The following is a 22,239-nucleotide window of genomic DNA, read 5'->3' as shown; positions in this document are numbered from 1 at the left end:
AATGAACATTTGAGAAATAATTGTGTATTTCCTCACTATACACATTTTTACATTTTACATTTTCGTCATTTAGCAGACGCTCTTATCCAGAGCGACTTACAAATTGGTGCATTCACCTTATGATAGCCAGTGGGACAACCACTTTACAATATTATTTTTTTATTTTATTTTTTTCTTTGGGGTGGGGTAAGGGGGGGTAGAAGGATTACTTTATCCTATCCCAGGTATTCCTTAAAGAGGTGGGGTTTCAAGTGTCTCCAGAAGGTGGTGAGTGACTCCGCTGTCCTGGCGTCGTGAGGAAGCTTGTTCCACCATTGGGGTGCCAGATCAGCGAACAGTTTTGACTGGGCTGAGCGGGAACTGTGCTTCCGCAGAGGTAGGGGGGCCAGCAGGCCAGAGGTGGATGAACGCAATGCCCTCGTTTGGGTGTAGGGACTGATCAGAGCCTGAAGGTACGGAGGTGCCGTTCCCCTCACAGCTCCGTAGGCAAGCACCATGGTCTTGTAGCAGATGCGAGCTTCAACTGGAAGCCAGTGGAGTGTGCGGAGGAGCGGGGTGACGTGAGAGAACTTGGGAAGGTTGAACACCAGACGGGCTGCGGCGTTCTGGATGAGTTGTAGGGGTTTAATGGCACAGGCAGGGAGCCCAGCCAACAGCGAGTTGCAGTAATCCAGACGGGAGGTGACAAGTGCCTGGATTAGGACCTGTGCCGCTTCCTGTGTAAGGCAGGGTCGCACTCTGCGAATGTTGTAGAGCATGAACCTACAGGATCGGGTCACCGCCTTGATGTTAGCGGAGAACGACAGGGTGTTGTCCAGGGTCACGCCAAGGCTCTTTGCACTCTGGGAGGAGGACACAACAGAGTTGTCAACCGTGATGGCGAGATCATGGAACGGGCAGTCCTTCCCCGGGAGGAAGAGCAGCTCCGTCTTGCCGAGGTTCAGCTTGAGGTGGTGATCCGTCATCCACACTGATATGTCTGCCAGACATGCAGAGATGCGATTCGCCACCTGGTTATCAGAAGGGGGAAAGGAGAAGATGAATTGTGTGTCGTCTGCGTAGCAATGATAGGAGAGGCCTGCAATCCCTTATGTCAAATACAGACCAAATAACTGAGATTCTTTATTGAAAGGGCATTTTAATCCAAGAATATGCTTGGAGGGGTACCGACCCATAGTGAACCAAAACATAGGTTAATTATTTTATTTTTTATCTCTGGCTTGGGCTTCAGCAACTAACTATGTAGCCAGCAACCATTGTGAGAGCATACATTTAGATTTTAGTGATTTAGCCGACGCTATTATCCACAGCGACTTACAATTAGTGCATTCATTATAAGATAGCTAGGTGAGACAACCACATATCATCACAGTCGTAGCAAGTACATTTCCCCTCAATAAAGTAGTTATCAGCAAAGTCAGTGCTAGTAGGTTTGGGATTCATTTAAGATCACTGACACAAACGGGAAAACAATGTTAGCTAGCTAACTTACCATAATGTTCCTCTTCTACAGGGGGATCAGGTTATGTCAACTCCAACAGCATAGTAGCTTAATTTATCACCTCAGACCCTGAAGTTCCTGGTGGGAAATCACTTGAATGATCGGCTAGTGATGGCTATAAAACAGTCTGATGGCCTTGAGTTTTTCAGTCTCTCGGTCCCAGCTTTGATGCACCTGTACTGACCTCGCCTTCTGGATGATAGCAGGGTGAACAGGCAGTGGCTCGGGTGGTTGTTGTCCTTGATTATCTTTTTGGCCTTCCTGTGACATCGGGTGCTGTAGGTGTCCTGGTGGGCTGGTAGTTTGCCCCCGGTGATGCATTGGGCAGACCGCACCACCCTCTGGAGAGCCCTGCGGTAGCGGGCGGTGCAGTTGCCGTACCAGGAGGTGATACAGCCCGACAGGATGCTCTTATTTGTGCATCTGTAAAAGTTTGTGAGGGTTTTAGGTGCCAAGCCAAATTTATTCAGCCTCCTGAGGTTGAAGAGGCGCTGTTGTGCCTTCTTCACAACACTGTCTGTGTGGGTGGACCATTTCAGTTTGTCAGTGATGTGTGCACTAGGTTTGACCAGGGTCCATAGAGAAAAATAAATAACCTTAACCAGCTGCTTTTTGCTGGTGTCCCTTTCTCTCATATCAGTGCTACCCATACGGAAAAATAATATATTGATATTTGAACAACATGCCGTGCTGAAGACTGCAGGGAGACCATCCCTGGTTATCCAAGATCACTACAAACCAGAAAAAAGAGCAGTCTCTAACCCAGGTCCAAATCTTGGTATGTTCACAGGTTGGATAATGTGTCCCATTTACATCTCAATACAGTAGCTTTAACCTGGGATGCCGAACTAGTTCAAGTTCAGTTGGCTACTGTTTCTGAAAACTCACCATGAGCCTCTGACGTGCAAAAAAGTAGACACTTCCTCCTTGTGTGGTTTAGAATGTTCGGAATAAGGCGGATTGTCTAATATTCCAGAGCAGGACTCGTCACCATCATCACGGACCATCTCCTCGGACTCACTAGACGCTTGGCTGCTGCTGGTGGCAATTTTATTAGAGGACAGACTGCTTCCCCAGATAGCGTCACACAGTGACAAATATGGCCAGTCGTCACAGTCGCCATAACTTTGGCTATTGTTGTCCTTTATTTTCTTATATTGACTCTTCAAATGATTCAGTTAGCTGTGGACCTTGTCTTTTCTCCGCTTTATGCCCCTGCTGTGGAGTATGACTGCGATCTTACTATACACCTTGCTGTCCCGTCTGGTACCAGACATCTGTGCACAAATCTCCTCCTTCGCACGGATCTGGAGGTCTGCTATTTCCACATTGGACCAGTGTATTGTCTCTTGAATTTTCTGTGCATCCTGAATCTGAGAACACGCTACAATTTGTTCCAGACCCTCAATCTCCCCGCCTTCCTCCTCCTGGGAATTATTCTTGTCCATGGACTGAAGTCGGTCTGTTAGCGCAATGCAGACAGAAGGCGTCTTCTGTAGGGGGTTGTTTTGTTAAGAGCCGCGACGCTTGGTCTGAACATTAACAGCTATACGGCTTTGGAAGTATAAGGACCTTATCTTTCTTATCGGCGAGAAGTAATAATACTTTTTTACAAAGATTCAAATGATACACCTTTATATGGTTAGGGTTCCCACACAACCCTATTTCGATGTTACAGTGCTTGTTTACTGAAAACAGATGGAAGATAGTGGACTACCTGTGCTAATTCGTTTTCTACCTCTGATCACCTGTGTATAAACCGGAAGACAGACACCACAAACGTGTTTTCACTGAAAAATACTGTTGGCTGCAACTGTTAAACCCAGTTAAAACAGTGAACAGTATAGTAAGGGGTTTTGCCGAGAGTTTCCGTTTGCAAGGGAGGAGACTTTGCTTCCTTCCCACTTGGTTATATTAGAGATTTATTATTCTCCTAAATTGATGGGATGACTAACTTAGAAAGAATGCATTCTTGACTGGGCTAATGTAGGTTGTGACACCTGGCAAGCTGTGATTGATGTGAAGAGCTGTTATAGGGGGTAAAATGAGATAAGGATTTGTGTCTCCAAATGCTAGACTATACTGGTCCTTTGTGATCTGTGAACCATCCTTGGACGTAGGAATGGTGTCTAGGGGAGCTGGCTCTTCTCACTATGACAGGTTGTTATGATGAACGTATGCCTGGAAACAGGGATGCGCTAAGAGGCGGGGGACTAGCCTGTGCGCCAACGGATAGGCTGAGTAAGTCTAAACCACGCTCAAGTCTCTACTTTGATTGGCCAGCAGAGAGGTGGGAAACTCTCTCTGTAAGAGTATTTGAAGAACAATCTGAAACAATGGATTTAGTTCTCTGGAGTGCCCTGCGAGGTATTTCAAAGAGCCCGTATATACGAAACATCATATTTACCATTGAAGGTTTTTGCATTAATTAAAATAACTAGTATATCTTAGAAGTCGTGTTGACCTCTTTTGTTCCTAATGCCAGATTTGAATTGACGCAACTTTGACAGTTACAACGCATTCAGTTGCCCCTCCCTTGCATGTCTGCCTCACTTGGCACAACTTCAGAGATGGTTGTGTGACTACTAGATGGAATACAGACAATGATTTATATATATGCTTTCCTCTACCCAGGCGTTGCTGACGCATGCCAGATCTTACAACGCCTGGATAGGTATTTTAAGTATCAGCTAACCACATATAGTAATCTGTCAGTCGATGACACAGTTGATGACGTGGAGCGCAACCATTGGTTGAGGCAACGCAGGGTTTTAAAGCGTTAACAACAAAACAAAATGCAAAGGGAACAGTTAATCACAATGCTTTTATTAATACTTGGTTTCAATATGTAGTAAAAATTTAAACACTTTTTCTCTCTCAAATTAAGCCTACCGTCAAAAAGAAAGAGGGGAAACAGGGCCGGCGCCAGAACGAATCAGTTGGATGGGCCTTTGATTTCCTTAGGTGGGCAAGTTTTTTCACGGGGCCCATGTTTTAAATGGGTGTTATAGTAAAGACCATAGGCAGTTTGGAGAAAATGACAATTTATCCTCCCATTTCTACCGATCTGCATGCCAGTTATGATTATTTTTATACAAGCATTTTTGTGGAACAGTTTCATTTCAATAATAACGTTTTATTTTCTCAAAAACGTGTGGTGAATCATACAAATCTGAATTAAAAGGATACAAATGTAAAAGTTGGTTGAATTCTAAGGCAAGAGCACCAGCCTCTGCCAAATGGACACATTAATACACTGCGATCCATATGGGCGGCTAAAGAAAATGAGCACATAGAACTCAGAGATAGCCTATAGGCCAATGCAGCAGTAAACTTAACTTCATCAACTAAGTAAAAACACATAGGCCTAAAGCCGACAAATAAAAACAGGAGAAAAGATACTGATGAAAATTAATCTCTCTACTCCGCCTGTCTTCCTCCCTTTCTATCTGTCTTGACTTGAGCTGTCACTAGCGAATTTGCAACACAACTAGCCTATTCCGGGCATTCAAGTTTCCCGCACCAGTGAGCTCGAGACGGACATGTTTTATTTTATTTTTTATGTTGTTTCACTTGATATATGGAATCATCATGATATTGAGCTTTTTTCACACTGAGGCTTGGTGATTGAGGCCGGGAGTGTTGGAAATATTTTTTTAAAATACTGAGGAACTATCATTCGCAATGGATGTAATAAAAAATAAATAAAAAAACACTTTGTTGACTTACCATGGAAGGTGAAAAAATTAAAAGATGGCTGAGAAGATCAGCATATTAGTGATGGAGGTGGTGAGTTATGACAAATCAGACATTGCCAAATGGGCACTTTCCTACTTTTGCACGCAGCAGGCCAGGTAGGCCTACTTCTGTGCTTGCTCAGGCGTGCTCCCTCAAAACCAGACACATTCTCATTGCTCACATGGAGCACTCCAAACAAAAGACAATGAAAACATTTACAAAACTCGTAATGGTTATGACATAAACCAAAACTTGTTCTCACAAGTGTAGCAGGTTGTGATCTCTGCTAAAAACGTTTCCAGTCCGAGAAGAACTGTAAATGACTAATTAGTACATATAACAAATTAATGTAACCAAATTATGGGGGATTAACTGTACATTTCCTAGGCCTACTAATGACATATGTAATGGGGAATTGATTAAAAAGAAAAGTACAATCAAAGGGCAAACAATTCACACGAAACACTGAATACAATGAATGCGGAAGAATTGCCGGGAGACAGCAAGAGCGCATTCTGGAGTGCTTAGTACATGCATTCTGGAGAGAGGTGCCATGTCTTCGCCATACACCCCCTTCTTGTTGCAACATTTTACATTATACTCAAGCATGAAACAATCCACAGCTATAATTTTAATAAAGCGAATGATCCTCTGTGGCTAAGTCATGCTCCTTGGTGAAGTATTTTGAATGATTTTATTTTGACAGGAGTAATTACATAATTTTGGCAAAACAAATTTACTTTAGGGGAATCCAGCATCCTAAAAGCCAATTTATGCTTGATCCGAAAATGTGGTTGGAGGCTCCGTATGGAGGGTGTGACGCAATTGCAGCGCCTCTGGAGGCATGCAGAGCCCAACTGGAGCTGTGCGCCTCCCAAATGTAGTAACAATGTGGAGGGCTCCTTATAGCTCCACATTGACATGATTGGTTGGCGGTATGTGGGGGCGGGAGATCCTGTATAAACACAAACTCACTTCCTTCACAACAGCTCTGCACTGCTCCGCTAAGCACCTAAAGTATGAATGCCCTGACTTCTGCAGAGGCCCTATCACCATAAATGCTGCAAGGCCAATGTAGACGTCGGATTGACCTTTAACAATGCACCCGCCAATTTACCTTTCCAATTCGCAATTGGCTGAAACCAAAGATCTGTATATAATGACGAGTTTGTCATGTCTCCGCCCCAAACAATGGGAGTCTTTGTCGCAAAGGCAGGTGACAAGTTTAGGTCTGCTTATTACGCCCATAGAAACGCATTGGGCTAAAAGGAGCAGCATGGTCAATCCGACATCTGCATTGGCCATGCAGCAATGCAGATATCCCGTAGCAGAGCAGAGCTGTTGTCAAGGAAGTGAGTTTGTTTATATAGGACCTCCCGCCCTCACCTGTCAACCAATCATGTCACTGCGGAGCTATACGAAGCCCTCCGCGTCACACCATCCATACAGCGCCGCCGACCACATTTTCGGATGAAGCATAAATTGTCTCTTATTCTGGACACATTTTGGCGAGAGTGAGCCCTCTCGCTTCGCCTTTTCCTCTCTGCTGAAACTATGTCACAGAGATAGCATACGAGTGAGCAAAACAGCACCCCTCTATATATAGCCCATGTATCTGATGCTGTCTTGCCAGAAATAGTATGACATGCCATACCCTTTTGGTCCAGACAGCATCAGATACATGGTCTACACATACTGAGACAGAGGGGCACTGTTTCGCTCGCTCGGGTGCTTTAACTTAGATTGATGAGTCTTTCTGTCGGCGCGCATCTTGGTCAAATAAATGATAAATATTTCAATATTGTATTTGGACGGGAAAGGAGGTACGGTAGGGCGGGCCAGGCCCCCTAAGGCCCGCCCATAACGCCGGACCTGGGGGGAAAGAAGTAATACGGTCTACAATACTTTATGCATAACTAATATGATCTGTCTAGAACTCTTAAAATCCATGACTTTTAAGATGTGTTTTCAGAGTTTCCTTTAAAGAAAAACTCTTTCCACACTTGGAGCACTGGTGAGCTTTCTCACCTGTGTGAATTAACATGTGTCTTTTAAGTTCCCTGAGAATGACAAAACGTTTTGTGCACAGGGTGCAGGGGTATGGACGCTCCCCTGTGTGAAATCTTCGTATATGAATCTGAAGATGGCATGCTGCTTTGAAACCCCTTCCGCAATGTTCACAGGTGTAGGGGCATTCTCCTGTGTGTGATCGTGTGTGCAGCCTCAGTTCTCCTGAGCTAAGGAATGCCTTACCACAGATGCTACATAAATAGTTTTTCTCCCCTGCATGCATCCGCATGTGTCTTGCTAGATGTTGGACAGATGTCTTCCCACAAATGGTGCAAGAGTAGGGACGCTCCCCAGTGTGTGTGCGTACATGCATTTTGAGTGAATATGCACACATGAATCTCCGGTCACAGTGAGAGCATTTGAATGGTCTTTCCCCTGTGTGAGCTCGCTGATGTCTTTTCAGACCTAATCTGGTAGAAAATCTTCTCTCACACTGGTTACAACAGAATGGAAATGTGTGAATTCTTGTATGTTTTTTCAGGGAGTTGAGGTTTTGGTAAACATTCCCACAATGAGGGCAGCTTAGAGTCATGTTATTGGGTCTATAGGGGATCTTGTTTGTGCTTGAGGGAAGGTTTTCAGTCCCAGATTCTTCAGAGTGTTGACGCTTCCGTTCATCTCCTTGGTGCTTAGTCCTGATGTGCTGGTGAAGTAGTTTTGTGCTGCGTGTAGGATGGGAATTATCAGTCCCAGATTCTTTAGAGCGTAGAAGCTTCCGGTCCTCTCCTCGATGCCTAATCCTGATGTGCTGGTGGAGTTTTGCCATATCACTGTGAGAGAATGGGCAGAGGGAGCAGGCGAGGACCTGGGATGACATGTCACTATTCAATCCTGCAATGACAAGATCAGGAGGACAGATTGCTTAAGAAGTGATGTTCTGCCCGGATGAATGAATTACCATTTGACAAAGCAATTTTAGTAACACTACATTGAACAGCTTGCTGATTACCATGTATTTACTTACAAAGTACATAAAATAAGATAAGCATTATGATGTTAGTCATTAGGCAAAGAACACAAGGACATACCAATTGTTATCAATAATTTACAGATTCTGTTAATCATTTCCAAGTTGCTAATTACCATGAGGTACCAATTGTTACAAAGTAATTTAATTTTAAATACCAGATAAATAACAGTGATAATAGGGCTGTAAAACAAAGTCAAATATTTTAGTAATAACTTGAATGTCGTTACCGTTGCTGGGTACTGGGATACACGGATCAGAGGTCTCTGCAGGTAAAACATTAATCTGTTCTTGTTGCTCTAAATACATTTTTTCTTCATTTCTTTCATTGTAGTCTTTATTTTCCCAGTTCTCTTCAGTCTGCCTATCTTCTTCCTCCTCCTCTCTGCCCCCATTAGATGGTCCTTCTCTCTCTTCTCCATCTCCTACTCGCTCTGTCCCATTCTTGAAGCATTCATCTCCATCCGAGCATGACCTTGTTTTGTCAGAGACTACCTGCTCAGAGCTAATGACAACTCTTATTGTTGGAGGGAGGGACAGTGTGGACAGGATGGTATCTGCAGTGTAGTAAGAGAAATAACCTAGGAAAGAGAACATATTGATCAAATAAGTTACACTCTTGCCATACATCGTCTTCCACTACTTACCAGACAAACAATTTAACATACTCAGTAACAAATACATCATTCTGGTTGGAGACTTACTCTTTTTCAGGTTTCCTTGATGCTGATGGTGCTGCAGAAGGGTCTTCAGCTCTTCAGCATCAAAGATGGTGTTTCCACATTCCTCCAAGACAGAGGCGGCAGCACCGAGCCATGCTGCTGTCTGAGGAGCAGGGAAAATAGCACATTTTCTATTTCAGTCTGGGGGAGGGTTATGTAATTTGTAATCGATTGTATTTCAATATTTTTCAGCACTTTAGATGACATTGAATTCAACGCTGTGTATCATTGGTATGCATCCTTTGCTCCCTTCTCTGCATGCCAGAGCCTAGTGCATTGGGTAGGTGTTTTCCTTTAGCTCACATTCCATAGTTCTCAGGCCCACCTTTTTTAAAACAGTGATCAGCGGTTAATACTTAAACTTAAATGGGCAGAACTGCAATGTTTTAATCTGCACCTGTGTGAAGTCTGGTACAGGTAGCAGCTCCTCCAGTCTGGAGAGGAACTCCCATACCAGTACCTGCAGTGCTGTGTCATACCGAGGGCCGTAGTGTACTGGCAACACCTCCTGAAAAATTGATAATTTAACACACAATAAGTCCGGTGGCAATGGCTTTCGGGGGTCATTTGTTGTGTGGAATAGTCTGCAATCATCTCCTGGTAATGCGGGCAATTAACAATGTCAATAATAGCAACACTTGGCTTGGACGTGACTGCTGTGCCAAAAAAAGACACTTACAGATGCATTAAATACGCACCTGAAGGTTGTGAGTATTACCAGTTGTGAGACAAAGATCTCTTACCTGAAAGAAGTGCTCCCTCTCAGAAGGGTCTTCCAGCAGGGTTTGGACCAACTCCACAAAGTTAGACTCTGTAGCCTCCAACTCATCATCATTACTCTGTCAGTAAGCATAAACAAACAAAACAAATGACATCGGACATGAACTCAACCTCAACATATGGGCTGAAAACATCTTAAAAACATATTTGCTTCACTTTAAAATGTTGCCAAAATAAGTTAACGTACCTCTTTGTGTACAGCGTATTCTGTCAAATAATGGATTTTGTCCAGGTGAGGCTGAATGGTCACGAGGTCAGCTGTGCTCTCATTGCGACATAACTCCAGAACCAGCTGAAAAAGAGGTAGAAGTGAGAGGCAGCCCCAGGGGAAAACGTACTATTTGCAGCTAGTAGCTGCCCATACTTTATCAGAATCCTCTGCATTTCCACCTCTCTCACCCTTGCTCTCAGACCCAGGAGGAGTTGGGTCCTCTGCCTAGAACTCAGCAGCTCTGGAACCATCTCTGTCACCAAAGTCACAAACTCCTCCAGCTTCCCATAATGCTTTACAATATGCTGCTGAGCCACTTGCCACATGAATGCTGACATCAAGCGTAATGGTGGAGCAAGGAGACGCAGCGAGGACAGAGTTAAACTGGGACCTACATTGGGAAACACAAACAAGAAAATATTATAGAGTAAAAGCCAATGGCATATTGGAAATACTGTAGGTGTGTTATAACATATATTTTTTTATCTAGCAAGAGATTCGGAAACTATCCAGCATCAGCAACTAGCTATTTAGCCAGCCAGTCACCATTGAGAAAGCCCTCACACAAACTACAAGAATGTACACAGTAAAAGTTAACTTACCAGAGTCTTCTGCACCTGGCAAAGAATAAGCCTGTGTTTTTGTTTGGTGAGTGAGGACACTATCGATGATGGCAAAACAGCTTTCTTCAAGATAGATGGAACCACTCATGTTGTCGTCATCCTTGAGTTTTCTGTATTCCTGTTTCAGCTTTTTTAACTTTTCTCTGCATTGCTTCGACGTCCTGTTAAATCCGAGGGCAGCGAACTCTGAACTAAATTTGGCATAGACGTGCTCATTTTTATAAGAGAGAAGCTGCTTCTGAACTCTCTCATCTGCCCAGAGTGTTAACAATGTGTGAACCTCCTGCAAAGTCCAGCGGTATCCAGATTCCTCTGTGAAAGAACCGCATCAGTTGAAAGCAGTCAGAAACTGGAAAACAATATTAGCTAGCAAGCTTCCGGTACGGTTTATGAAAAACGTATAGCTACTAGATCAGTATTTCTCATCTTCTGGCTGTTGCTGACTGGTCCCTCAGATGATGCTGTACTAGACAACTTACCATAATCTTCCACTTCCTGCGGGGAATCGGATTGAGTCGACTCCAGCAGCATAGTAGCTGAATGTATCACCTCAGCCCCTGAAGTTCCTGGTTGGTGACCAAAGAGACTATGGACCTCATCAGGTGTCCAACTGGATGAAGATTGTTCTGTGGAAGCAACAGCTCAGTTGACAGTACTCCCACTATCAATATTTACTACCAAACTTGCGGTAACGGGCAAAGTAACTGTGTTAAAATTGTGTATTAGATTCTGTACTAGACAACTTACCAGAATCTTCAATTTCTTGTTGGGAATCAGGCGACTCCAAAAGCTTTGCCTCTGAATTTATCACCCCAGACACCAAAGTACTTGGTTGGTGACAGAGGACTCTATCCATGATGGCAAACCATCTTTCCCTATGATGGTTGGAACCACTCTTGTTATGGTCAAACTTGATTATTCTATATTCCTGTCTCAGCTTCTTTAGTTTGTCTCTGCACTGCCTTGAAGTCTTCTTAAATCCGAGGACGGCGAGCTCTGAACTAAATGTGGCATAGACATGCTCGTTTTTATAGGCGAGAAGCTGCTCTTGAACACTCTCATCAGCCCAGAGTGTTAACAATGCATGGACCTCCTGAGACGTCCAGCTGTATCCCGATTTTTCTGTGAAAGAATCACATCAGTTGAAAGCGAGTAAACAATATTAGCTAGCAAGTTTACAGTACGGTTTATGAAAAATGTGTACTAGATAAGTGTTTTTCAACTTCTGGCTAATACTGGCCGGTCCCTCAGATGGTTAGCAGACATTGACTTAGTTAGCTAGTAGTAGTAAGCTAGTTTCAACCCAAGCAGTTTCCCAAGGAAGAGAAACAAATCTTTCTAATCCCTGTTACAAAAAAGGTTGAGAAAGACTGTCCTAGATAATTTACCATAAGGTTCCTCTTTTACAGGGGAATCCGGTTGAGTCGACTCCAGCAGCATAGTAGCTGAATGTATCACCTCAGCCCCTGAAGTTCCTGGTTGGTGACCAAGGAGACCATGGACCTCATCAGGTGTCCAACTGGATGCAGATTGGTCTGTGGAAGCAACAGCTCAGTTGACAGTTCTCACATAATCAATATTAACTACCGAGCTTGTGGTAACAGGCCAAGTTACTGTACGAGACGACCTACCAGAATCCTCAATTTCTTGAGGGGAATCAGGTTGAGTCGACTCCAAAAGCTTTGCATCTGAATATATCACCCCAGACTCCAAAGTCTTGGTTGGTGACAGAGGACACTATCAATGATGGCAAACCATCTTTCTCCACGGTGGTTGGAACCACTCTTGTTATTGTCATCCTTGACTCTTCTATATTCCTGTTTCAGCTTTTTTAGTTTGTCTCTGCACTGTTTAGATGTCCTGTTAAATCCGAGGGCGGCGAGCTCTGAACTAAATTTGGCATAGACGTGCTCGTTTTTATAGGAGAGAAGCTGCTTCTGAACACTATCATTTGCCCAGAGTGTTAACAATGCCTGAACCTCCTTAGGCGACCAGTGGTATCCAGATTCCTCTGTGAAAGAACCACATCAGTTGAAAGCAGTCAGAAACTTGTAAACAATATTAGCTAGCAAGCTTACAGTACGGTTTATGAAAAATGTGTACTAGTAAGTGTTCCTCAACTTCTGGCCATTACAGGCCAGTCCCTCAGATGGTTAGTAGACATCCATGCAAGTCCGCTAGCTGGCTCACAGTCCAAGCTTGCAGCGATTTCAAGACCCTGGTGCTTGCCTATTGGGCAGCAAGGGGAACCGCCCCTCCCTACCTTCAGGCTATGCTCAAACCCTACACCCCAACCGAGCACTGCCACCTCTGGTCTCTTGGCCCTCCCACCCCTGGCTAGCCCCTGGTACAAAAAAAGTTGAAAAACACTCTACTAGATAACTTACCAGTATGTTCCTCATCTACAGCGGAATCAGGAGTCGATTCAAACAGTAGAGTGGTTGCATTTATCTCCCCAAACCCTGAGGCTTCTGATTGTTGACCATGGTCCTCATCAGGTGTCCAACTGGATGGAGATTTGTCTGTGAATACAACAGCACAGTTGACAGTACTCACACAAAGACAAACATAGTTAATTACCAAGCTTGTGGTAACAAAGTTACTGTGTTAAACATGAGAACTAGATGCTGTACAACTTAACTTACTAAAATCTCCCATTTCTTGTTGGGAATCAGGCGACTCCAAAAGCTTGGCATCTGAATTTAACACCCCAGACTCCAAAGTACTTGGTTGGTGACAGAGGACACTATCAATGATGGCAAACCAACTCTCTTCACGATAGATGGAACCACTCATGTTATTGTTATCCTTGATTTTTTTGTATTCCTTTTTCAGTACATGTATCTTTTGTCTGCACTGCTTTGTCGTCCTTTTAAAACCCAGGACGGCAAGCTCTGAACTAAATTTGGCATAGACGTGCTCGTTTTTATAGGAGAGGAGGTGCTTCTGAACTCTCTTATCTGCCCAGAGTGTTAACAATGCCTGAACCTCCTTAGACGACCAGTGGTATCCAGATTCCTCTGTGAAACAACAGCATCAGTTGAAAGCAGTCAGAAACTTGTAAACAATATTAGCTTGCAAGCTTACAGTACGGTTTATGAAAAATGTGTACTAGATAAGTGTTCCTCAACTTCTGGCCATTACAGGCCAGTCCCTCAGATGGTTAGAGCTTACAAAGTCAGTTCTAATCCATTCCACAAACTTGTACTAGATGACGTACCATAATCTTCAGAGGAATCAGTCAACTCCAACAGCCTAGAAGCTGAAGTTCTCACCCCAGACCCTGAAGTTTGTGGAGGTTCATCAGGTGTCCAACTGGATGGTGATTTGTCTGTGAAAGCATCAGATCAGATAAACGCACACACAAACAACCAACCACTGGCTATTTCTGACCAGTGTGCTGTTAAGGTGCATTGCCAACAACCTTGTCGTATTAAAGTTCTCTATGTCATGTAGGCAATCTTCTGTACTTCATGTTTAACATTTACAATTTGGCCTATTTATGTGTATTCATGGTTAACAGTTCCCTTTGTCATTTAATGTGCCTGTATGCGCCTGGGTGGGGATTTTTTTGGAGCAACGTGCAAATTGAAGGAGTTCCACAGGCCACAATCAACAGCCTGATCAACTCTATGCAAAGGAGATGTGTTGCGCTGCATGAGGCAAATGGTGGTCACACCAGATACTGACTGGTTCTGATCCACGCCCCTACAACAGATGCATAGCTCTATTCCCAGTCATGTGAAATCCATAGATTAGGGCCTAATTAACTTTTCAATTGACTGATTTCCTTATATGAACTGTAACTCAGTAAAATCTTTGAAATTGTTGCATGTTGCGTTTATATTTGTGTTCTGTGTAAATGAGATCTGTTTTTAATTTAATACATTTACAAACATTTCTAAAACAATGTTTTCACTTTATCATTATGGGGTATTGTGTGTAGATGGGTGAATTCAAGCTGTAACACAAAAAAATGTGGAATTAGTCATGGGGTATGAATACTTTCTGAAGGCACTGTATACAGCGCATTCGGAAAGTATTCAGACCCCTTCTCCCACATTTTGTTGTGTTACAGCTTGAATTCACCCATCTACACACAATACCCCATAATGACAAAGCGAATACAGTTTAGACATTTATTACAAATAAAAAACAGAAATGCCTTATTTACATAAATATTTAGACACTTTGCTATGAGATTCGAAATTGAGCTCAGGTGCATCCTGTTTCCATTGAACATCCTTGAGATGTTTCTACAACTTGGAGTCCACCTGTGGTAAATTCAATTGATTGGACATGATTTGGAAAGGCACACACCTGTCTATATAAGGTCCAACAGTTGACAGTACGTCAGAGCAAAAACCAAGCCATGAGGTTGAAGGAATTGTCCGTAGAGCTCTGAGACAGAATTATGTTGAGGCACAGATCTGGGGAAGGGTACCAAAAAATTTCTGCAGCATTGAAGGTCCCAAAGAACACAGTGGCCTCCATCATTCTTAAATGGAAGAAGTTTGGAACCACCAAGACTCTTCCTAGAGCTCGCCAGCCGGCCAAACTGCGCAATCGGGGGAGAAGGGCCTTGGTCAGGGAGGTGACCAAAAACCCGATGGTCACTCTGACAGAGCTCCAGACTTTCTCTGTGGAGGTGGGAGAACCTTCCAGAAGGACAACCATCTCTGCAGCACTCCAATCAGGCCTTTATGGTAGAGTGGCCAGACGGAAGCCACTCCTCAGTAAAAGGCACGACAGCCCGCTTGGAGTTCGCCAAAAGGCACTTAAAGGACTCTCAGACCATGAGAAACAAGATTATCTGGTCTGATGAAACCAAGTTTGAACTCTTTGACCTGAATGCCAAGCGTCACGTCTGGAGGAAACCTGGCACCATCCCTACGGTGAAGCATGGTGGTGGCAGCATCATGCTGTGGGGATGTTTTTCAGCAGCAGGGACTGGGAGACTAGTCAGGATTGAGGAAAAGATTAACAGAGCAAAGTACAGAGAGATCCTTGATGAAAACCTGCTCCAGAGCACTCAGGACCTCAGACTGCGGCGAAGGTTCACCTTCCAACAGGACAACAACCCTAAGCACACAGCCAAGACAACGCAGGAGTGGCTTCGGGACAAGTCTCTGAATGTCCTTGAGTGGCCCAGCCAGAGTCCGGACTTGAACCTGATCGAACATCTCTGGAGAGACCTGAAAATAGCTGTGCAGCGACGCTCATTGACTCAGTACTGGTACCCTGTGTATATAGCCAAGTTATCGTTACGCATTGTGTATTTATTCCTTGTGTTATTATTTTTCAAAAAATGTAATTCTCTGCATCGATGGGAATGTCATATTTCAGTAATGTGATGGACATTTTTATGTTTGTGCTTTTCTATTTAACAATTTCTATGATCTATGTTTGTGCTTTTCTATAAACCAATTTCTGTGTTCATGCAAGTGACTGACACTATCAGTGTCTGCAATTTGGCAGTACGCCCAGAACCTTGTTTAGAGAAAGGGATATCTCAGTTTCAAGGTCTCAACTTAGAGAGAAGAAGCCTTGTGAGGTATTGGTCTGTCACATGCATGAAGCAAACGTTAATGATTAATTAATTATGAATAAGCTAAAATCATACAAATATGACTTGTCTGCAGTATATAAGAGAACTAACGGGACTGCCCCGTTAGAGGTTCTGACAGAAGTTCACTATGGTGCATTAAGTTTGTTGGAACCTCTCCAGCCCGCTGACAATAAACAAGGATTCATTTAAGATTGACTTTGTGTGTCCCTGTGTAAGAATTTCCACAACATGTAAGCATTTCACTGTTAGTCTACACTGGTTGTTTACGAAGCATGTGACAAACAAAATGTGATTTGAACACATTCCAAAAAATAACACTAGAGCTTTTATTAACATAATGACTGGATAAACTCTTGCTGCCCTTCCACCTAAGACTTACCCCACACCAGTGTGTTGCCAGTTTTTTATGTTAATGTGAGCTCTAGTGTAATTGTGTTTCCATCAGGAGAGTGACACTAAAGACTTGGGGCTTGCAGAATCAACAACCTCGGTCTGCATCATCAAGACAGTTGCTTTGTGAGGTGTTAAAACTCACAGTTCGCCATTGTTATGTAAATACCAGCTGAAACGTGTATGGAAAAAAGGGCCACTGGGCCAATACAGGAGCCTGGCCAATTTATTTTGACTGTGGACACCTCAGCCATTTAAACTTTTCCAAAGGAGCTTTGGGGAAGCATTAACATAGTAACAATAGCCTAAACTTGCAGCTGTTTGAGGCCAGACTGGTGATTTTGGAGTGAGGATTTATCTAGAAATGTAATAACAATTGAGCCCATCTATTCATCTCCACAAGCAACTGTTTGAATATTCAAACTTTGTTGTCGTCTCTGCACTTTTCAAGGCTAGTGTTCTCAAGTATAACCAGGGGTAACTAGCCATAACTAGCCACCTCGGCAGCAGGGCTAAAGCTTGTGTCCAAGGTTGTGTAAAGGCTGCTATTTAGCCTTAAGAAGCAGATTTTCAACCAACCTTTACTTGCCGATGCTTTCGTCATTCTCGAAGTCACCGGTGTCTTAACTACGATGGCTAGTGCAGGGGGCTTGCAGAATCCTTGAATTTAGAAAATGCTCTGTTATTAAATTAAATAAGTTTTTGCTCCATTAATCAATCCTACAATGTATACATTGCCATCTAATCTGTCTGATCCTCTCTCATTGATCGAGCCAGGGGTGTATTCATTTGTCAGATTCTGTTGCAAAAAACAAACCTTTTGCAACGGAAACATTTTACTCTAGGAAGCAACAGAGCAAACGTTTTGCAACGGAAATCATTCACGCCAAATGGAAAACTTTTTGGAACGAAAACAAGGGTTTCATTTTGAAAAAATTCAGGTAGGTCCCTCCTTGTTTTATTCTATTTGCTTCCTAGAGTAAACGGTTTCCGTTGCAAAATGTGTTTTTTTTGCTACAGAATCCGACTAATGAATACACCCCAGGTGAGTGTCATTCAAGGTGATGCTTGATTTCTGAGTCTCGCTCATGATGTGCAGCACTTTGGGTTGGACACCCACTTTGGGCTGGATCAATGAGAGAATATCACAAATATACAAGATGGCGGCGAATACATTGTTAGATTAATTCATGGAGTAAAAATGTAATTAATTTAATAACGGAGCATTTTCTAAATTCAAACGTTCCCCCTGCAACTGGCCATGGGAGTTTAGAAGACAACGGTAACTTCCGATTTGAGAATGAAGAAAGTATCGGCAAGTAAAGGTTGGTCGAAAATCTGCTGCTTTTGGCTAATGCCACGTTCACGTTATGTCGGAAACTCAGAACCTCAGAGATTCTGATACTTCCCAAGTGGGAAACTTGGAGCTCAACGAGTTTCCAAGTCTGAAATTTCTGATTTTCCTAGTTCCGGAAATGTCTGAGTTTCCAACTTGACGTTCAAGTCATGTCGGGAACTCGGAAATACGACCTTCCTACTGGGAAAAACGCACATGAACGGCCTTCCAACTCTGAATTACAACTAGGAAACTTGGGTATGACCCCGATCTTTCCCACATGTTGAACTCTGACGTCACGCACCACTGGCAACAAACATTGCCGCAATTTCAGCTGTCAATAGAGTACCACAGTATGAGTCATAATACCCATAAAACCTAGCTGTCAAATTGTTCCAATCATTTTTCCTATAGGGGATTTTAGAAACACTTAAAATAAGGCATGCGTTTCGTGTAGGCTTACCCTGGCATGACGTTTTGATAACTGTGTAAATCTCTCTAGGACAAGGTGACTTATCAATATATTCGCCTTTATTTACCCCCAAAAAATGAAACGCTAATTAGCTGCTAATGTGGCTATCATAAGAACTACAAATGCTTTGATGATCTGGACGAGACTGCCGAATCGGGGCAAAGGTAAGAATCTCTGGATTAACTATCTAATGTTGGCTAAATGTAATAATGAATAAATTGGCTACATTTCTTTAAATGGACAATTCTGTGAACTGTCTTGTGCAAGTTTTAAATTGACAATAGCTGTTAGCAAAGGCCCTGTGTAGCTCAGTTGGTAGAGCAACGCCAGAGTTGTGGGTTCGATTCCCACGTGGGGCCAGTATGAAAAATGTATGCACTCACTAACTGTAAGTCGCTCTGGATAAGAGTGTCTGCTAAATGTATCTACTAGAGATGACGTGCAGGGATTTTTTGTTTTGCATGATGTCTACTTTGATGCTAATTTGCATTTTCGAATCTGAGATAAATAGAGACTAATACATTGATAAGTCACCTTGCTCGAAAGAGACTTACAAGGTTATCAAAACATCACACCAGGGTATGCCTAAACGAAACAAAGCCCTTATTTGAAGTGTTTCTAAAATCCCCTATGGGAAAAATGAATGGTGGGAAAATGATTGGAACCATTTTCCTGTTTGATCGCTAGGTTTTATGGGTATTATGACACCGTCACTGTGGGGCTCTATGGTGAGAATGGTTCATGCGTTCCTTCTGAGCTCGTGAACGCTCCAAGTCGTTCTTCCGAAGTAGACAAAGTCGTTCCTCCAATCACTCTGACAAGACTACTGAGGAACCACCAAGTTAAAATGAACGTAAGTTATTTGCGTACGCTTCCTATGGGTTGATTCTGGTACTTTCAAGTGGGAATATCAGAGTTCATGATTCTACAACTAGTTTCCAAGTCGGACATTTCCGAGTTTCCTAGTTCCGACTAGTACGTGAACGCAGCAGCTAGCATCTGTACACGACCGCTGTTATCGGATCCTAAAGCAAATGAAGAAGAAAAAATTACCGTTTTTTTGTGATCCGGTGGCTTTTCCACTTCTCAGTACTGGCTTTCTGAGTCGCTGTCCCAGCACAGCGTCCATGGCATCGAACCATGACGGTGGAAAATAACTCCAGCGGTCGGAACTGTTTGCCTTAATTTCTTTGTACTGACCCTTGAGTTTCTTTAGTTTGTCACGACATTGCTGGACGTTTCCCTTATAACCTAATTTGCGAAGGCGCACAAAGATCTCATGGTACACCTTTGCGGCACCTCGGTACTCAGAGTCAGACGAACGTAATGCACGCTGTATTGCCTCGTCTGACCATATTGAGACGATGGCATTCACCTCTTCCCCTGACCAGTGATAGCGGGACTCCGGCATTTTTTCTTTAGCTAGCTATCACCTCACCAACACACTGAGTACGGCAGGCTCTGGAGAGTGACAGAGGGTGGAACGATGTGGTGGGTTGTTTATTTCTGGTTCCACCGTCAACATCCGGCGTTATCCTATTAGCACGTCTACCCGTAACCCCGCCCAGTCCCTGATCACTAGGGGGCCAAGCTGGCGAGTGTGTTTGAACTCCATCACTGCAAATCGAGGAGTTTGTGATATTGTCCCTTTCTTTTGTAACTGAACCCGTTTTCATTTATTGCAACAAAATGTGATTACAATGCGACGTTCTGACGATTTTCATGGCAACTTTGTCACATTAGCAATGGCGCGAAATCTATCTGAACATATCTGATAGCCATTTAGCTGGATTGCAACGTCTGGGCAAATATGTTTTATAACTAACCCATTGTTCTATCTGTGGTCTGGGATAGGCCTATTTCAGCCAACTATTTTGTAGTACATTTGATATTCAGTTGGCTAGCTACTTAGCTGTATATAAATGCACATGTCAAGATGTTAGTATATAAAGCAACCATGGCAAATCAAAGTTTATTGGTCGGGTACACAGTTTTGCAAATATCGCAAGTGCAGCGAAATGCTTGTTTCTAGCTCCAGCAATGTAACAATACAAACGTCATCAGAACGAACAATGTCAGAGTTCGGAATATAAATAAATATATATGTGAATGGTGTGTATAGACCGTATATTAATAGAAAATGTGTTTACAGCAGTAGCTATAGGATGAGCCATGACTAGAATAGTGTAAACATTATTAAAGTGACCAGTAGCATGGTGGTGGAAAATGGTGTTTAATAAAGTACGCATATTTTCCCCGCCATTAAATCAAGTTAAGGAGGAAATCGAAGCCTTTGCAGCTTGAATTGAGAATGTTTTATGTACGAACCGGTCGCCCCACCCTCTGACTGCACCACCCTCTGGAGAGACCTGCAGTATCGGGCAGTGATACAGTCCGACAGAATGCTCTCAATGGTGCATCTGTAGAAGTTCGTGAGGGTCTTAGGGGCCAAGACGAATTTCTTCAGCCTCCTGAGGTTGAAGAGGCACTGTTGCATCTTCACCACGCTGTCGGTGTGAAGGGACCATTTCAGGTCCTCAGTGATGTGCCCGCCCAGGAACGTGAAGCTTTTGACCCTCTCCACTACGGCCCCGTCGACGTGGATGGGGGTGTGCTCGCTCTGCGGTCTCCTGTAGTCCACGATCAGCTCCTGGGACCACTCAGCCAGGGCTCTCAACTCCCTGTTGCCTGTCTCTGTTGGTAATCAAGCCTACCACTGTTATCAGCAAACATGATTGAGTTGGAGACCTGCGTGGGGTCCCCATGTTGAGGATCAGCACGGCTTTGGTTCTAAGACCCAGTTGCACAGGGAGGGGTTCAGACCTAAAGCCCTGAGCTTAGTGATGAGCTTGGTTGGCACTATGGTGTTGAAGGCTGAGCTGTGGTCAATGAACAGCATTCTTAAATAGGTATTTCTCTTGTCCAGGTGGGATAGGGCAGTATGCAGTGCAATGGCGATTGTTTCATCCGTGGATCTGTTGGGGCAGGATGCAAATTGTCTTTGGTCTAGGGTGTCAGGTAAGGTGGAGGTGATAGGATCCTTAACTAGCCTCTCAAAGCACTTCATGATGACAGAAGTGGGTGGTACAGGGTGATAGTCATTTAGGTTAGTTACCCTCGCTTTCTTGGGTACAGGAACAAGGGTGGACACCTTTAAGCAAGTGGGGACAACAGACTGGGATAGGGAGAGATTGAATATGTCTAAACACTCCAGCCAGCTGGCCTGCACATGCTCGGAGGACGTTGTTTAGGATTGTCAAGACTTCAGCCACCCAAGTCATAGACTGTTCTCTCTGCTACTGCACGGCAAGCGGTACCGGTGCACCAAGTCTGGAACTAACAGGACCCTGAACAGCTTCTACCCCCAAACCATAAGACTGCTAAATAGTTAAATAGTCTGGGTAGCTATTTGGATAACTAACTCTTGACTCTTCACATACACCGCTGCTACTGTTTATCATCTAGCCTGTTGCCTAGTCACTCTATCCCTACCTATATGTTCAGAAAGTATTCACACCCGTTTACTTTTTACAGCCTGAATTTAAAATTGAGATTGTGTCACTGGCCTACACACACAATACCCCATAATGTCAAAGTGGAACTATATTTTTAGAACATTTTACAAATGAAAAGCTGAAATGTCTTGAGTCAATAAGTATTCAACCCCTTCGTTATGGCAAGCCTAAATAAGTTCAGGAGTAAAAATTGGCTTAACAAGTCACATAATAGATTGCATGGACTCACTCTGTGTGCAATAAGTGTTTAACATGACTTTTGTACCCCACACACACAATTATCTATAAGGTACCTCAGTCAAGCAGTGAATTTCAAAAACAGATTCAACCACAAAGACCAGGGAT

General features: G+C 43.5%; 2 protein-coding genes across 3 annotated transcripts; both read right to left on the bottom strand.

Annotated features, from left to right (window-relative positions):
• Positions 1-6,596: 6,596 nt before the first annotated feature.
• Positions 6,597-12,140, bottom strand: LOC121559022. The gene is made up of 11 exons (XM_045211977.1): positions 12,001-12,140; positions 11,360-11,734; positions 11,092-11,238; positions 10,592-10,924; positions 10,178-10,380; positions 9,966-10,070; positions 9,742-9,837; positions 9,396-9,506; positions 8,981-9,101; positions 8,507-8,857; positions 6,597-8,140 (listed from the first exon to the last, which is right to left on the bottom strand). Exons 1-11 carry the CDS (start codon positions 12,050-12,052, stop codon positions 7,179-7,181), a joined length of 2,856 nt encoding a protein of 951 aa, XP_045067912.1. The 5' UTR covers positions 12,053-12,140; the 3' UTR covers positions 6,597-7,178.
• Positions 12,059-20,844, bottom strand: LOC123482876 (zinc finger and SCAN domain-containing protein 29-like). Of its 2 annotated transcripts, XM_045211980.1 has the most exons (6): positions 19,433-20,844; positions 13,833-13,943; positions 13,258-13,632; positions 13,000-13,134; positions 12,244-12,623; positions 12,059-12,147 (listed from the first exon to the last, which is right to left on the bottom strand). In XM_045211980.1, exons 1-5 carry the CDS (start codon positions 19,788-19,790, stop codon positions 12,310-12,312), a joined length of 1,293 nt encoding a protein of 430 aa, XP_045067915.1. In that variant the 5' UTR covers positions 19,791-20,844; the 3' UTR covers positions 12,059-12,147; positions 12,244-12,309. The 2 variants fall into 2 exon arrangements, with proteins under 2 accessions (XP_045067915.1, XP_045067916.1); XM_045211981.1 differs by lacking the exon at positions 13,258-13,632.
• Between the last annotated feature and the right edge of the window lie 1,395 nt (positions 20,845-22,239).

Source organism: Coregonus clupeaformis, chromosome 5 (assembly GCF_020615455.1).
Source record: "Coregonus clupeaformis isolate EN_2021a chromosome 5, ASM2061545v1, whole genome shotgun sequence".
Classification (NCBI taxonomy): domain Eukaryota; kingdom Metazoa; phylum Chordata; class Actinopteri; order Salmoniformes; family Salmonidae; genus Coregonus; species Coregonus clupeaformis.
The sequence above is the reverse complement of the archived record's forward strand: the minus strand, read 5'-3'. Positions and strand labels throughout refer to the sequence as shown.